The following is a 15,969-nucleotide window of genomic DNA, read 5'->3' as shown; positions in this document are numbered from 1 at the left end:
TAAATAAACAATTCAGTTCAACTGATAAGAACAGTAACTAAGTTTAAGTAATTAACATGAGCTTTCAACATTAAGTATCTCTTCGTCAGCTGTGAGAATACATACAAAAAATATTTAAAAAATAATAATAATAAAATAAAATGTTACAAATGGAAAAGAGAGAGCGAGCAAGTGGATGCTAAAGCATTTACTGGGCAGAATTAGGTGATTGTTGTTGATGCAGGGTGCTTACATGGGCTGAGTGCCAGCGTTTGTCATGCTGTAACACTACAGACTCCACGATTGAGTGTAGCTGCACGCCTCTATTGCGATTAAAACCGCTATGACAACCAGATACGTTTAGTGACTCAAGCCACAGTCGTTGATGGTAGTGACGGGATTGGTCAACCACCTCAGTATCACGTCTGGGATTGAGGTCGTGTTGCATCGATCAATAATGTTCTGCATCTGCAGATTGTGCAGAGTCAGCTAATCGAATGGCCCTTTCATGCTCTGAGAGGCGGTCCTGGATCTTTATGGCAGTTTCCCCACATAGCCACTGCCACAATCGTGGCATGTGATGCGGTATATCGCACTCTACCGGGAAGCTGCAGGCACTTAACCCTGTACCCGCATATGATCTTAGAAATGCGATCTGAAGCGCCCGGGTAATATGAGATGTAAGCGGTAGATGTTGTCTCGTCGCTATGGGTGGGGGAAGCCCTTGGACGTGCGGCAAGCTCACGGGCTTGTAGATTTCATTTGTCCAAGACAAGTATTTTCTGGCAATTCAAGACAATAGGTTGTCGTTCCATAATCTGAGTCACTCCTTTCAGTTTGAATGAAGAGCACTATGGACTCGATTCTGATTAGAATTACACTTCTGTGCAATTATTCTCCGCCATGGATGTTCGCGCTAGCTATAGGCCAAATCACTCATTTTTTTCTTTTAGCCAGCGAGTTATAAATTACTGTAATTAGCTACCTACATGGGTGGTAGAGGCTGACAGTTTGGTGAAATTCAAAGGTCAGCTGAAAAAACTCATAGGTTGCCCATTTCCTTTCCTTTTATTATTTATTAATTATTTATTTTATTCAATTTTATTATTATTTTACTCTCTTTTTTATTTCCATCTTATTTATTTTATTTTTTTATTTTTTGTTAGTGCAGCATAAGCCTTATTGGCGGTATAACCCTCCAATTTGTTAAGGAATTTTTTTCTTAGGCTTCCTTGTATTGTATGGCCATTACTAATACTAACAGTATTCATTTAAACATGAACTCATATTTCATCGTCCATCTAAAATTCTCATATCTTAACACGCTGACTTTATGTTCGCTATTAATAATGATAAAACAACAAGCACAGCATAGCAATGCCTTGATGGACTTGCTATTAATAACTCGGCAATAAACGATTATTTATTTATTAAACGCTATTCCTAATATCCCACAAAATTTCTTACAAAGGAATTACTTACCAGTGCGTATGCCTCTCTGAAGAAATGTTCCAACCTCTTTTGTCTTTTCTCTTTAGTCTCTGCATTGGCTAACATAGCTTCCCTGTAGGTATGGATCGTTTCCAGAGATTTCTTCCGGCTGAGTAAATAGCATTCCAATTTGTTAAGGAATTTTTTTCTTGCTTGATTATTATCGAACTGAAGAACCTAAAGGAAAACAAAATAATTTGGATTCTGCTTTAAAGTTTCTTTGCAGTGTCTCTTCCACATATCTGAAGTGTATATGAAATCATAAAAAAACGTCTTTTCCCTATCCTAACTCTTCTGTTCCGTTACTTACCAAGTCGTGGTCTCTTGGAGATCTAACCAGAACCATAGGTTTTTTGTGTGGATCTTTTGTTACTTCTACCACTAAAGAATTAACGCATTTGAAGTCAATCTTTCGCAGCATTTCTCCTTTACGATTCACAGTGGACAAAGATTCGTCCGGACCTATCTTTACTTTAACGCATCGTTTATGATTCTGATGAAGCCATTCTTTAACGTCTGAAATGAAAAGATTCCATTTTATTTCTAGAGGTAATTTTCTCTCAGGAAATAACATCAAAATATGAATTCTTAAGAAATTTTTCACATTTTGTCACTTCAGCTTATTAAACGCAAAAAAAAAAAAAAAAAAAAAAATTGTTCAGATCGAACGTGTGGTGCAAGACAATAAAAAAAATTCTGCGCTTTCCAAGTAATATTTCATGAATACTTCTAGTCGGCTAAAACTAAAAAATATGCTTACGAAGTTTGTCGCAGTTTTTTCCAATATTGACGTCTTGCCGCAGTTTAATTTCTCGTCGACGCTTGTTCTGTAATTTAATTACTCCATAACCTATTCCAGCACAAACTGAAAAAGAAGTAGAAATAACTATCAATGTGTATGACACCAGGATTATTAATTACACCAACTGTTATTTGTTTTATTAAATCTTTACTTGATGACTATTGTTAAGAAATATTTGAAGAATAAAACAGCTTCAGATTTACCTACCGTTTAAACTACTGCAATAAAATAAACGCTCCTTAAAGCTGAGGCCACACAGAGCGCTACGTACGCTATGTTTGCTATGCGTGGGAAAAATAGTTCCCTTTATAAACAACGTAACATGTGGACATGTGTATATGTAAGGGCGGCACCTAGAACGTTTGTTCAACTCCGCCTCGTATCTCTGTGAAGAACAGTATCACTATAGATGGGCCAGATGTGTGTGACGTCGGTTTGTGTGTATTATGTGTGTGTTCTGTTGTTCTGTTCTGGCCGCTTGGCTACCCAGAAGCATCAGTCACCTGGACAGATGATTCTGGGTACTCGTCCACACCACGGGAAGGTGGGCCAGTCCCAGTAAACACGTAGCGTCTCGAAAGAGACTGTGACCCACCTGATGTTGTCAGCAGGTGGGCCAGGAACCTCTGGGGGCCCATTCCAGAGGGAAGAGAGGAGAGGAAGGAAAAAAAAAAAAAAAAAAAAACACTACCCGTGGTGCAAGTTGTAAAAAAAATAATAATAAAAATAAATAAAATAGAAATAATAATAAAAGTAATCCATTGTAATATATTATAATAATACAGTAATGTATTTATGTATGAGAAAATGGAAAAAAAAATTAATAAAAATAAAATAAAATAAAAATTGATAGTGTGGCAAATTTAGCAAAAAAGAAATAAATAAAAATAAAAATAAAGTAAAATAAAAAAATAAAAAAAAAATTATAATTTAGCCTTTCCCTTCACAAGAGTGAAATCTAGGCTGTAGAATTGCTTATCTGGTTTTGATTGGCATTGGCATACAAGGTCTTTCGCCGGGTAAAGATGCAAAGGCCTGCAGGGAGGAAAGATTGTCTGGAGTCTGGATTAGTTGATCCACGTTGGTTGGGGAGAAGTTCAGAATTTTTCTCCGAAGTTGATCTCTGAGATCCTCGTACAGGTCACAGTCAAAAAGAAGGTGGTACCAGTTTTCCTTGCCTCCACAAAAGCATAGGTCGGTAGCGAGAAGCCCCAGTTGGTGCAGCTTTTCATTCAGGGAGCCGTGGCCGGTCACCAAGAAGGACGTTTCAAGGCTGAGAGAGAACCAGGATCTTGCAGTTTTGGTCATCGCAAACTTTACCTCGGGGAGGAATCTTTTGGTCACTGTGCCTTGTGGCGACGTATTCCACCTGGTTTGCCAGATGTTGATCAGTTCATTGTAACATCTTGATTTTTCACGTTTATCATCTGCAGTGAGATTAAGCTCAATATCCAGAATACAGGCTGGTATTTTTTTTCTGATTCTGAAGCAGAGCCCACGGAAGATTGTAAACAAATCAAGCGGGAGAGTTCCCGCAATTACCTGAATAGCTGCCGTGGAGACATTCCTGCATATACGGTGAGTGGCCAGAATCATTCCTGTTTGGATGGAGTTCAGTTTGTTTCTCATTTTTATAATAACTGCACGGTGGAACCACACTCCGGCAGCATAAGTTACAATGGGTAGGAATACTGCTTTGTAGTATAGCGATAATGTTCTCTTAGACAAACCCCAATCACTTCGAGAGACTCTGAGGATGGAGGCAGAAAAACCTTTAACTTTGGTGCTGAGGTGTTGGAGGTGTGGGAAGAAGCAGAGTTTGTGGTCTATAGTGACTCCTAGGACCCTTGCTTGTGTAACTAAAGGCATTTTAGTTACACAAAATGCCTTTACACAGTTGCGCCCCAGAGATCTTGTTTTGCGGGGGTCTCCGCAGGTCAAGCTTGTTCTTGAAGATCATCATTTTGGATTTAGCTGGATTTATGTGGAGCTTGTTTAACCTGGTCCAGATGGAGAGATTGGACAAAACGTGGTGAGCATTAGCTTCCAGAGCAGAGCCTGAGTTTCCAGACACGATAATGGTAAGATCGTCCGCAAATGCTACAATTTTTGTGTTGTCAAAGGAGTTACCAAGCCAATTTTGGAGTACCATGTTCCAGACCAGAGGCCCCAGGACAGAGCCCTGAGGACAACCCCGGTAGACAGGTCTTGTGATCTGAAGAAATTTTGATTTAACTACTACAGAACGCTCTGAAAAGTAGTTCTGGAACAGCTTGTATAAATTGGAAGGGCATCTGGCGGCACGGAGACGTTCAAGGGCCACACAGAACTGCGTACGCTATGTACGCTGTCTAGCTACGTCGCCGTGTTGTTTGATTTGTGGCTATATTTTTAAGCGTCGCTGGCGACGGGCATGCGAAATAGACATCGTGTACAAGACTGATGACAACAGAAAAAGAAATTTAGTTATTTTTCTCTGCTGAAGTCTCGTACGAATCGTAGCCAGTGTGATCACTTGGTGCAGCGAACATAGCATACATAGCGTAGCGTTCTGTGTGGCCTCGGTTTAAGTCGTAGTATAATGTAAAAATTACAGTCAGTAGCTTTATTAAAATGTGCAGGGTGCATTAGAGTATAATATACAGGGTGTTTTGAAATTGTACTGAAAAAATATAGGAACATATTCTAAAAATAGGAAATAAGTTCTATAAAAAGAATTATGTCTCAAAATCTTTATTACAAAACATGAAACTGAAATAAATTACGTACTAATCTAAAAGGAAACGTCTAAAGCAGTTGTTCAAAGTAACCTTCATTTTGTTCAATGCAGCATTCAACAGTTCTCGTTTCAGGATTATTCTCAATGGTTTTAGCAGCTTCAAGAGTCTGGTTTCTCAGTTCATTTTGCGTACTCCGTGACAGTATAAGGTCTCGCCACTTGTCACTTGTTTGGAGACCCTTGAGTTCACTTCCCATCGACGGCATGAGGAATTTCTTAGAGAGTCCTCCTCAATCGAGGCTGTAGTTAGGCTGTAGATATCAGGCAGAGGGTTTCCTCTGGATTTATTCCGGTTTTTAAAACCGCACAACATGCATTTTATCCGGTTAATACACACTTCTATAGACATAATACACTTATACGGATTTAAGGTGTCCGTAGCCGAGTGGTCAGGAGCGGGAGTGTAGTAGCACACGCTCCTTGAGTAGACCGGGGTTCAAACCCCTGACTGCCAAATACGTCCGATCTGCCAACCCGTACTGGACCAGCGTGGCAGATTATGGTCCATTTCCCTTAGCATGAATTGTTGAGGAGGCTACCATCCTGCAGTGGGTTGATAATGGCTGCACTTTACCTTTTACGGATTTAAGTTACGCTTGGGTGCCGTTAACATAATAATTTTAGTTCGTCTTACGTACTAATACGCGTAGAATAAACCATGTGACCCTGCACAAAGTAATCTAAGGGTGTGAGGATGGGTTATCGCGGTTGCCATTGTACAAAGGTTGTACAATAACCAATACGTCGGTTACTTTAAATACTCCGTATTTAAAAAGTTAGAAATAGAAAGTCAAATTGTTCGGCAAAAGAAATGTTCATATGCCACTCTTGAAAGCCTTACTAGAAAAACACAAGGACCGATAATATTGTCCCAAAGAACATCGGATCAAACATTAAAGTTAATAAAAAATAAAAAGTAATAAGTTAATAAAAAGGTAATAAAGTAGAGAGTTTTCCACCTGCCTGGTTCTTGTCTTCATTACGTCTACTCTTTGGTAGAATTGAGACCGTCAGACTACGAGGGCCAGGACGTGTATAGAGTTTACGTTGTTCTTCAAACAATTCAAGAACTTTATTTGGATCGGGGATCGATGGATGGCAGCATTGTCGTCCTGGAAGATTCCATTACATATGGAGTAGAGGGATATCATCATAGTGTACATATGATCACATAAGATATCCAAGTACATTTGCGAAATAACGCGAAGGTCTGTAGCATATTTTGCTCTTCCCAAAAAAATACCAATCCAAATCATGGCAAAGCCGTCGCCTGCTTAAACTGTCCAGTTATCAAATTCTGGATACAAACTTTCATGTAGTTTATTCCAAATTTTAACTTTGCTGTTGTTGCTGTTGGGTTTAACGACACAAGGGCTGCTGTGGCCAAATTTAACTGTGCAGCCAGCATATATTAGCATTAATTTTGATTCGTCAAGCCACATAACTTTCTGACCCTGGTCAGCAGTCCAAACTCCGTGCTGTTCACACCCACTGTAGGCGACGTTTCTTATTCACAGCAGTATATGCTGGTTAGAAAACCTATCTCGTGAGGCTTACAAACAGGTATAATGCTCTGAATTCCCTATTTATGTTGCAGCTCTCTACCCAATAATCTATTCAAAATAGTAATTTCATAACTTAGGTTGAATTTCGTGGTCACAATGTCTGTCATCACTTGCTTTTTTTTTTTTTTTTTTTTTTTGTAGTGGCAATTCGCATAACGTGTTGATGATACCTATCGTCAAGCTTTGTCTTTTGTCCAGAATTGTGCTTGCAGTTGCAAGGTTTCCTTTCCGTTTCTATATGAATACCTCAGAGGCTGTCTTCACTGATGCACTAGCTAAATTCCCTGCATCCTGTCGACTTTCTCCAGATTCACCACCAGTACATTTGTGGGGCTGCTGAATCTAGAGGAGTTAAGCCCCTACAATGGTATTATGCCCATTTAGAGTGAGTGATATACTATTGCTCCATCTGTTTAATGGTATCAATAAAGTAATATCCACTTAATAAACGCGGATATTACTTTATTTGAAGGCGAAATCACCGTATGCTTTTTTTTTGGAAGTGCCATTTTCTTCATTGCTCAGACAAAAAAGGAAAAAAAAAAAAAAAAAGGAGAATCAGTGATATGTGCCAATAATGGTCCTCACGTTTGCTTATTGATGCAAATGATATATTTGTATAGCAAACGGCACTCAGAGAAAGTATATAAGCGTGCATACAAATTGATATATTCATAATTGATATCAACAATGAACAGAAAAGCAAATTTCTGTTCCCACAGTCTGTCAGTGCGGAAGCCAGTGGTTATAATCGGCGTCCTTCACAAACTGTGGGGAAAAAGGTTCGAATCCCGTCGATGACGTGACGAACTTTTACTGACTTTTTTTTACTCCGTGGCTGAGTTAGTCGTGGATAGTTAAGGTCTCAGGCAAAGATGTCCGCGGAAACGCGGGTTTTTCGTCCAGTAAAATAGGCAACTCGACCAGAGAATACACACATTATAAGGACATTAAAATGGTTTGCTGTTTTACAGGATTTTGATACTTTATGATATTTTATTCCCATAACTCGGCATAGAAAAGTTGCGTACTTAAAAAAAAATTACGCACGCTTAAATATAATACGAAGGTGAAACACTACTCACACGTAAAAAAAAATTTAGTTTATTTTTGTACGGTTTTCAAACATGCATTAGTAAAATACTAAATAGTAAATAAACTTGCTAAAGTAATTGCTAGAAACTACTTTTCTAAATAAATTGTGTTATCATATTAATAATGGACATGAGAAACAGATAGGGTTTCTCTAGGGCCACTCTGCCAAAGTATATTCGTGAATTGCGTGTGTTCTCTGATTGATTTGCCTGTTTAGCTGGACGAAAAACTCGAGTTTCCGTAGGGGAGAGGACCTTACTATCCTTGCTACGCCTGGACGGAGTAACTCAGCCATGGAGTGAAAAAAGCCCATAAAAGTTCTTCGCGTCCTTGATTGGATTCGAACCTGAGCGTTTTCCACCCGGTATGGGAAGGACAGTGACGATGCCACTGTGTTACAAGCGCAGACTACGCTTTGGCGTTTGCCCAAACAACAGTGCACATACACCGATGAGCGAAAAAAAATTTTGACCAGCGAGTTGTTATGCAAATCAAAGCAGCTGCAGAAGAACTACGGCGCGTGGGCGGGCCAGCCACGGGACACGATATAAAAAACACCTGATACTGAGCTCCGATAATCAGTGTTACTCTTGTTCTTCAGATGGGAAAGGCAGCGGACTTAAGCGAGTTTGACAAAGGCCAAATTGTAATGGCCAAAAGACTGAGCCAGAACATATCCGAAACGGCACGGGTGGTGCGATGCTAACGGTCAGCCGTGGTTAGTATCCACCGAAAGTGGTCCGAGGAGAGGAAACCTACGAACCGACGACGAGGTGTTGGACGACCACGGCTCATCGATGCTCATGGTGTGCGAAGGCTCTCCCGGATGGTACGTGGCAACAGAAGGGCAACTGTGGCGCAACTAGCCGGTAATTGGAATGCTGGTGACGAGAGTAATGTGTCACAACACACAGTACATCTAACCTTGCTGAAAGTGGGGCTGCATAGCCGCAGGCCGCTCCGAGCGACCATTCTAACCACGGTTCACCAGCGACAGAGCCTACAATGGGCATGCGAGCATCCAAACTGGACCTTGAGGGATTGGAAGAAGGTCGTCTGGTCCGATGAATCACGTTTCCTGTTGCACCATGTGGACGGCCGGGTACGTGTGCGTCGTTTACTTAGGGAAGTGATGGCGCCTGAATGCACTGTGGGACGAAAAGAAGCCAGTGTCGGCGGTGTCTTGGAACATCGCTTTGGGCGATGTTCCAGTCATCCATGTGCCAGGCACTCCGACGTCTAGGGAGTAGGGGACGACCTACGTTCCCTTCCCTCCTCGCCACCCCACGTCTTATACTCTGGTGGGGCATGGGCATACCTCACTGAAAACTGGGGCTACCTATCCCTATTGGTCCCATATTTCTGTCCCTCACCCCCTAGTTTTCTGTCTCCCCCCCACCTCTATCTTTACGGTAACGAAAGCCGCACACAACAAAAATTTAATGTGCCAAAAATCCTTTGCGCCCATAATTCGTCATAACAATCTTTGCGATCATATTCCACGCCAACGCTTATGTGTATGTAATTGTACATGTGTATATATATATATATATATATATATGTGTGTGTACATCGTCACTAACTTAACCTAATGGATTTTTTTCTTTTTAGGTCCTATCCGCCGAAATCTCAGGGAAGTAAGCGGCAGGACCTGCCAGAGTAAAACTGAGTCTATTGGGTTCCTAGTCTGCCTTCGCGGGGAGTAAGTCGGGCAACGTCGTGCCTTATCAGGGGTATAGCGGCTAAATGACCAGATGAACAACGGTATACGACACTACACATGAACAACTCCCGCACACTTTTAAATCTCTGGCATTTCCCAGCGAACTGGTACACCCACAATGAAAGCAACGCGGAGATGAGGGAAACCTCTGGTGCCGTATGACGATAACACACTTTACACTTTACCTAAACAACAAGCGGAGATAGGAGAAAGCCCTGGTGCCGTTTGACCCTCAACACACTTTGTACCTAAATATCATTGCTGACCAGGTACACCCTTTCATGGCACGGGTCTTCCCCTCTGACGGTGCCGTCTTTCAGCAGGATAATGCGCCATGCCACACGGCCTGGATTGTTCGAGACTGGTTCGCGGAACATGAGGAAGACTTCCAGGTATTGTCCTGGCTTCCAAATTTCACAAACATCAATTCCATCGAGCATTTGTGATTTGTTTTGGAGCAGCAATTCCTACCTGCGGCGTTTCAACCGCGGACTTTACAGGATTTAAAGGATCTTCTGGTTACGTGTTGGTACCAGATACCACAAGACATATTTAGAAATCTTGTAGCGTCCATGCCTCGCCGGGTAAGAGCTGTTTTGGCTGCACGTGGAGGACCAACGTGCAGCCAAATTAGGTAGGTGGTCATAATGTTTTGGCTCATCGGTGTATGATAGCATGGACCTGTTTTGCACAGTTTCGGACTTAATCCACAAGTGTTTCTCATTGATGGATGCAGAGCTATCTGTTATGACAATGTGAACAATTCTACCTTACCTGCATTTTGTAAATTATTTGGAGAGGAAGCAGTATTTGCATGAGCATGAAAACGCACTGTTTCATAAAGAACGATCAATAAAGCATGAAATCAAGGAGAATAATGTGGTGAACCTGCCATTTCCATGTCCATATTTGAATAAATCTGTACATTTTTAAATGAACTGGAACAATAATCGGAACCAGAACAGGGCATCTGTGTTCAAGCAGAAAAATACAAACCAAAAGGAACAGTAGTGAATGAATCCATTTTTCGTATACCAAACTTTTTGTAGAAAGTGGCCCATAGAAGGTTATTGTCGTAATTAAAGTGTGTGAGGGATCAAAATTTTCTCTTTTCTGATTTTTTTTTTTTTTTTTTTATTTAGTGTTCCACTACATTTTAGAGGATGTTCCTAGTTCTTTTTCCGATAATGCAACTGTATCTCTTGAACTCAAAGAGATACAGTTAAGTCTGTTTTATCTAATTCGCGTGTGTATCAGGTGTAGAATAATATTTTGAACTTAATGGAGACCTCATTATTACCACCAGTTTAATATTAGCTAAGTATAATATAATATGGTGAAAATGGATGGAGAAAATTTTCATCATAAAATATGTCGACTTCAAAAAAACAGATGTGCCTTTTCGAACCCAATTCATTAATGAAGTTTGAGTTAAAACATCTACGAATTGTAGTGGTGGTTGGATCTGAAGTTATCAATGAATCCATGATGCTATTTAAGAACTGATGCTATTTAATTTAAGAAGTTCAGCCTTCTCAAGCAGCGTTTAGTTTAAATTGGGTGTGACCGCTTGTGTTCGGAAAAATGAACAGCTCAAAATAACGGTTAACTATCACAACTGAGGAAGAACGACATCCGTCTGAAAGCTTTTGTGTGTATATTTACTTTTATTTTTGTTCTAATTAGTTTAAACACCATTCTTCTCTTCTTGGTGATTCCCTGCTACCAATCTCTCGCTGGGTAATTCACATTTTTTTTTTTTTTTTGCCTGGTGCAGCATAAGCCTCAGGCTTCCTTGCACCATATGGTTAATAATAATAATAATAATAATAATAATAATTCCTAAATTAAAGTAAAAATCTTTTTGTTTAAAGTCAGCACAATATTGGGTTAGTTGTTATTCATTAAAAAATAAAATACAACACATTTCTTTGCTCAAGTCTGTCATTGCAATCAACAGGATAGATAATATAAGCTTTTCAACAGTCTATGCAGAGAATATTTGGATTCATCTAATGCGAATTCCTAATTCTTTAGAAATTTAACTGCCATCATTGTTTCTCTAACGTAATTGCTCCTGTCTCGCTTTCGTTTGTAATGGCTTACTGTTACGAAATACTAAAAAGAGATCTAATGAGTTCATTCAAGTTTAATGAGTTCAAATTTATCAAATAAATCAAATTTAATTCAGATTAAATTCAAATTTAATGAGTTCATTTTTAAATAAGAAATTGTGTAATTTATGCGGTTGTGCAAATCCTAACTGACGTTATAAATCAGGATATCATAAGCACAACGATAACAGCTAAGCCAGCAGTGTAATGGATAAAAAAGTTCATGTGTGATTTTTAATATTTTAGGATTACGTGATCAAAAAAATGAGTAGACTTGTTTTCCTAACTTTCTTAATTTTTTGGAAAAAAAAGGTTGAATAGGTATAAATGAGTGATATAAAAAAAAAAAAGTGCAACTGAGAAAGGAACTGATTAAATAAACTTCTGAACGTAAAACCGGTAACTTATTTTTTGTCCGAATACCAACATATACGAGTATACTTATACAAATACATACTTAGATAAAACTTGTATGCAACGTTCACGGCATTCTGCGATCCACTCGGTTCATAAATACTGTACTACGTAGAGACAAGTCGATTATAGAATCCAACATAAAAAAAAGTAAAGTGCAGCCATTATCAACCCACTGCAGGATGGAAGCCTCCTCAACAATTCATGTTGAGGAAATTGGACCATAATCTGCCACGCTGGTCCAGTGCGGGTTGGCAGATCGACCGTATTCAGCAGTCAGGGGCTTGAACCCCGGTCTACTCAAAGAGCGTGTGCTACTGCACTCCCGCTCCTGCCCACTCGGCTACGGAGGCCGTCTACGGAGGAATCCAACATACCTCTGGATAAAGTAAAATTTTACGTTGTATACACAAGTTTTATCTAAGTATGTGTTTGTATAAGTATACTAAAGGTGAAGTCACAGTACTATTAACATTTATAACACACATTCTTAAATATCATTGAATACAGTTGACTTTTCAAAACATTTATTATCAAATTAAATCTTCACAAGACAGTACTTTAATCTTACCCGGCGGTAAGCCAGGTTAGGTCAACTTGTTATATGTACTGTATATTTAAAAAAAAAATATATATATATATACAGTATATACATATATTGCAATTTTATATTTTATTCTTCAGTGTCCACATACTTTGTAAACGGGCATATAAAGAATATTTTACGAAATAAATTTTTAGCCATTCATAAATTACAGACATACATATTAACATAAACTCTTAACTCACCTGATTTTGCCGTCTTATGTAAGAAATGTCTGCCACATCTGAATTCATGGATTTGGCAGAAATCCATGAATTCAGATATAAAAGCAATGCTTCCAAAAGAAAAATACCATGTACTTTCCTTATTATATCAGAGGAAGATAGAGACCAGGAAAAAGTTGTAGTTGTTAATTTTCTCCAGTCCTCTTTACACGAATAATAAATTTCTACTTGCAAAATTACTTAAACGATATTAAATTAAAATTACTTACTAATTGGTATAAAAGCGAGAATCACACAAGAATATATATAAGCCACCTCGTTGCCATGGAAATAATCATATCCATCTAGCATCATACAAGGTTCCAGCATCGAACTATTAAGTTGGGCAGGCTGAGGACAAGGATCGCCTATAAATAAAAAAGGGATAATTCTTGATGTCGCATTTGCCATACACTTCTAACCAATAATGAGAATGCAAATAACAAAAGTATGTAGTTGAACGGTGAGCTTTTAATATATGTTCTGACATTTCACAGCGTTTTATCCTATCTACGGTTTGAAATGTATCGAAAATCTTTATCTTGAGTAGTAAAGGTTTACCACTCAAGGGAAATGTTTCATTTTGAGTGGTAAACTTTATCACCTGCACATCTTACCTACAATGGTATGCCGCACATGATATAAAAATTCACAAGAATAATTAAAGAAAATCACTTTTTATGGATAAAATTATCTGCTTTATTTCTACTGAAATGTATCAGTCGTTTTCTGTAATTTTGTTTTGTAAGGTTGGATTACTGAAACCTTTGCCAACGTGAAGATCATCGCATATGCAGCTGATTTGACAGTCCTTGTTGGTGGCAATTCAAGATCTTCAATTAAAATATCAGCTGAGAAAGTTTGATCTGATCTTCAACAATGGTTACTTGAAAATAAGTTCTACCATTACAAAAATGATGGTCCTTGGCTCTAAATTGGACGTTCGTCGACCACCAAGAGTTAAAATTAACAATACACAAATACCTCTGGTAAAGGAAATTAAACTTTTGGGAATAACTATTGACAGAGGTTAAATTTTCTCCCTCATTTATCCAATCTGCGAATTAAGATTAGAAATTTTACAGGCGCCCTTTTCAGAGTTTCTAGAATTGAGTGGGGTCTTTCTAGAAGATCTTTAAGAATTTACTATAACTCTGTGTTCCTCCCTATGGTTGCCTATGCTGCTGGCGCTTGGTTCCACAGGGTGGGGACAGTAAAATTTCAATCAAAATTTATATCAATCCAGCGTACAATGTTACTTTGCATTTTGAAGATCTGTCGAACGGTTTCAACACCTGCTTTGCACGTTTTAGCTGGGACGTTACCACTCGATCTCTATGTAATTTTCAGAAGCTTATGTCATTGCCTGAAACATCAGATCCCCACTCAGATAATTGGGATTTCTATTAACAATCAAGTCGATGTTAAAGCTGAACGACAAAGAATTTGGCAAGAGTTGATCAATTTGGCAGAGTAGGTCGGATAGCACATCACTGGGGTGTGTAACACGTAAGCTTTTCCTGAAGTTGACACTCTTACGGATAAAAAAGCTACAGTCCGGTTTAGTCTTGACTTGTTTACCTCTTATTTGTTATCAGGACAGGAATCATTAAATCAGAAACTGTTTAAATTTCGCCTGTCTCCTACGCAACTCTGTCATTGTGGTGGTGTTGAAGATTGGCAGCACGTTTGTGTCCCTCATACAAAATTTCGAGTAACTCTGCAGAATGCAATTCCCAACTTTCATCAGGATTGGAACCTAATTTTGTATCAAATGCCACCAGTTATCACGCCCTTCAGGATTTTGCTAAGACAGTCTTCAATAAAAGGCTTGCAATTTCTGCAATTACTGCGCCTTCGAATGTTTCAAATTCAGCTCAAGACTCTTCACTTTCACTACAATGCATCTATTTTCTATGATTTACTTATCTTCTAACAAACAGAATTAATTGCCCTCATAATGTTTACACTGTCTTAAACAAGATCATCTTCGATATCTCTGTACTGGATTCATCACTTTCTGTGCCATGACGACCTTTACTCCAGTCAACCATTGATTAAATTAAATCTAAAAAAATATCTACAATGTTCTTCGTTTTTTTTTTTCAACTATACAATTGTTCGACCTACAACTCGATTTTACAATGAAAATTCCTGCGCTCCTGAAATTTCTCGGCTGGCTGTTAACTGACTGTAACTTTGTTATTGGTGATTGACTGACTGTGACTTTGTTACTGATAATTGCAGGAGTTACTGGATGTCATATCTAACCTAATCTGTTTATAAGGTTTGTGCGCGCTTCTGGACTAAAATGCTTTTGTACAGTTATGTATGTAGGTTAAATGTTACTGGCCTAGCCCCCCCCCCCTTTTTTTTTAGGTTGGAGATTGTTATCCTTGATTATTTTCTTTTATCTTGTATATAACCTTCAATTTTTGATATTTATGCTAATTTTTAAAAATCTAATGAGATCACTTGCTTTGAAAACCTCAAAGTGTTGTTTGATTACCTCAATTTGTTCAGGTTAATCTTGTGTACAGTGTTTAATTTTTGTGTAGTTGTTAAGATTCTGTCTCTTTCTTTAACAATTTTTGGCAAGAGTCTTTGGCTCGAACTTTGTTCAGCTCTTGGCATCCCTCTCTTCTGCTGCTGCTGCCGGTTGGTAGCCCCTGGTTTATCTTCCCGTGGTGGTGGTGGTGGTGGTGTTCGTGTTACCGGCTTGCTGATTCCGGGTAGTCAAATGGCCAGTTCATTTCTGGCAATTTCTACGGAGTCTTGTATCTTAACAGTGAAACGAGGCTGAGATGAGCTAACGTTCCAGGTGCCGCCCTACACAAATACATCAATCGTTTCGCAGATATGATTCACAACCATGAAGCGGTAGATCATATTACCAAACAGCTGGTAATTCTTTTTTTTTTTTTCTACTCCTAATTTCCGCAGAAATAATGCAGATTTGTATGAATCTCGAACGAATTCTCCTGCTGATTTCTTGTTTTTTGTTCTATTCGTATTTATCTCCAAAGTGTCAAGGGTTATGAGGCGTCAAGATGTAGGCTGCTTATGTTCTGTGGCCGATTTAGCTCCTTTTCTGGGTGAATAACTGTGTAAGAACTGTGATTTCCTCATCTGAATACTAAAGCACCCTTTCATGTGTATTTTAGTGTCAGAGTGGGTCTATTTCCATTTCCTCTTAGAGC

At 38.9% G+C, this 15,969-nt stretch overlaps 1 protein-coding gene across 1 annotated transcript in view; it reads right to left on the bottom strand.

The window, feature by feature from the left end:
• LOC150091061 (dual oxidase-like) overlaps positions 1–15,969 on the bottom strand; it is a 299,603-nt gene that overhangs the window by 99,612 nt on the left and 184,022 nt on the right. The window contains exons 13-16 of the mRNA XM_090381506.1: positions 13,000–13,137; positions 2,231–2,335; positions 1,781–1,986; positions 1,462–1,647 (exon numbers count right to left, since the gene is read on the bottom strand). Coding sequence (XP_090237632.1) covers positions 1,462–1,647; positions 1,781–1,986; positions 2,231–2,335; positions 13,000–13,137 — 635 coding nt within the window. The remainder of the gene's footprint in view (positions 1–1,461; positions 1,648–1,780; positions 1,987–2,230; positions 2,336–12,999; positions 13,138–15,969) is intronic.

Source organism: Mastigoproctus giganteus, chromosome 1 (genome assembly GCF_048544385.1).
Source record: "Mastigoproctus giganteus isolate SK-2022 chromosome 1, ASM4854438v1, whole genome shotgun sequence".
NCBI classification, from domain to species: Eukaryota; Metazoa; Arthropoda; class Arachnida; order Uropygi; family Thelyphonidae; genus Mastigoproctus; species Mastigoproctus giganteus.
This window is presented reverse-complemented; position numbering and strand designations above follow the sequence as displayed.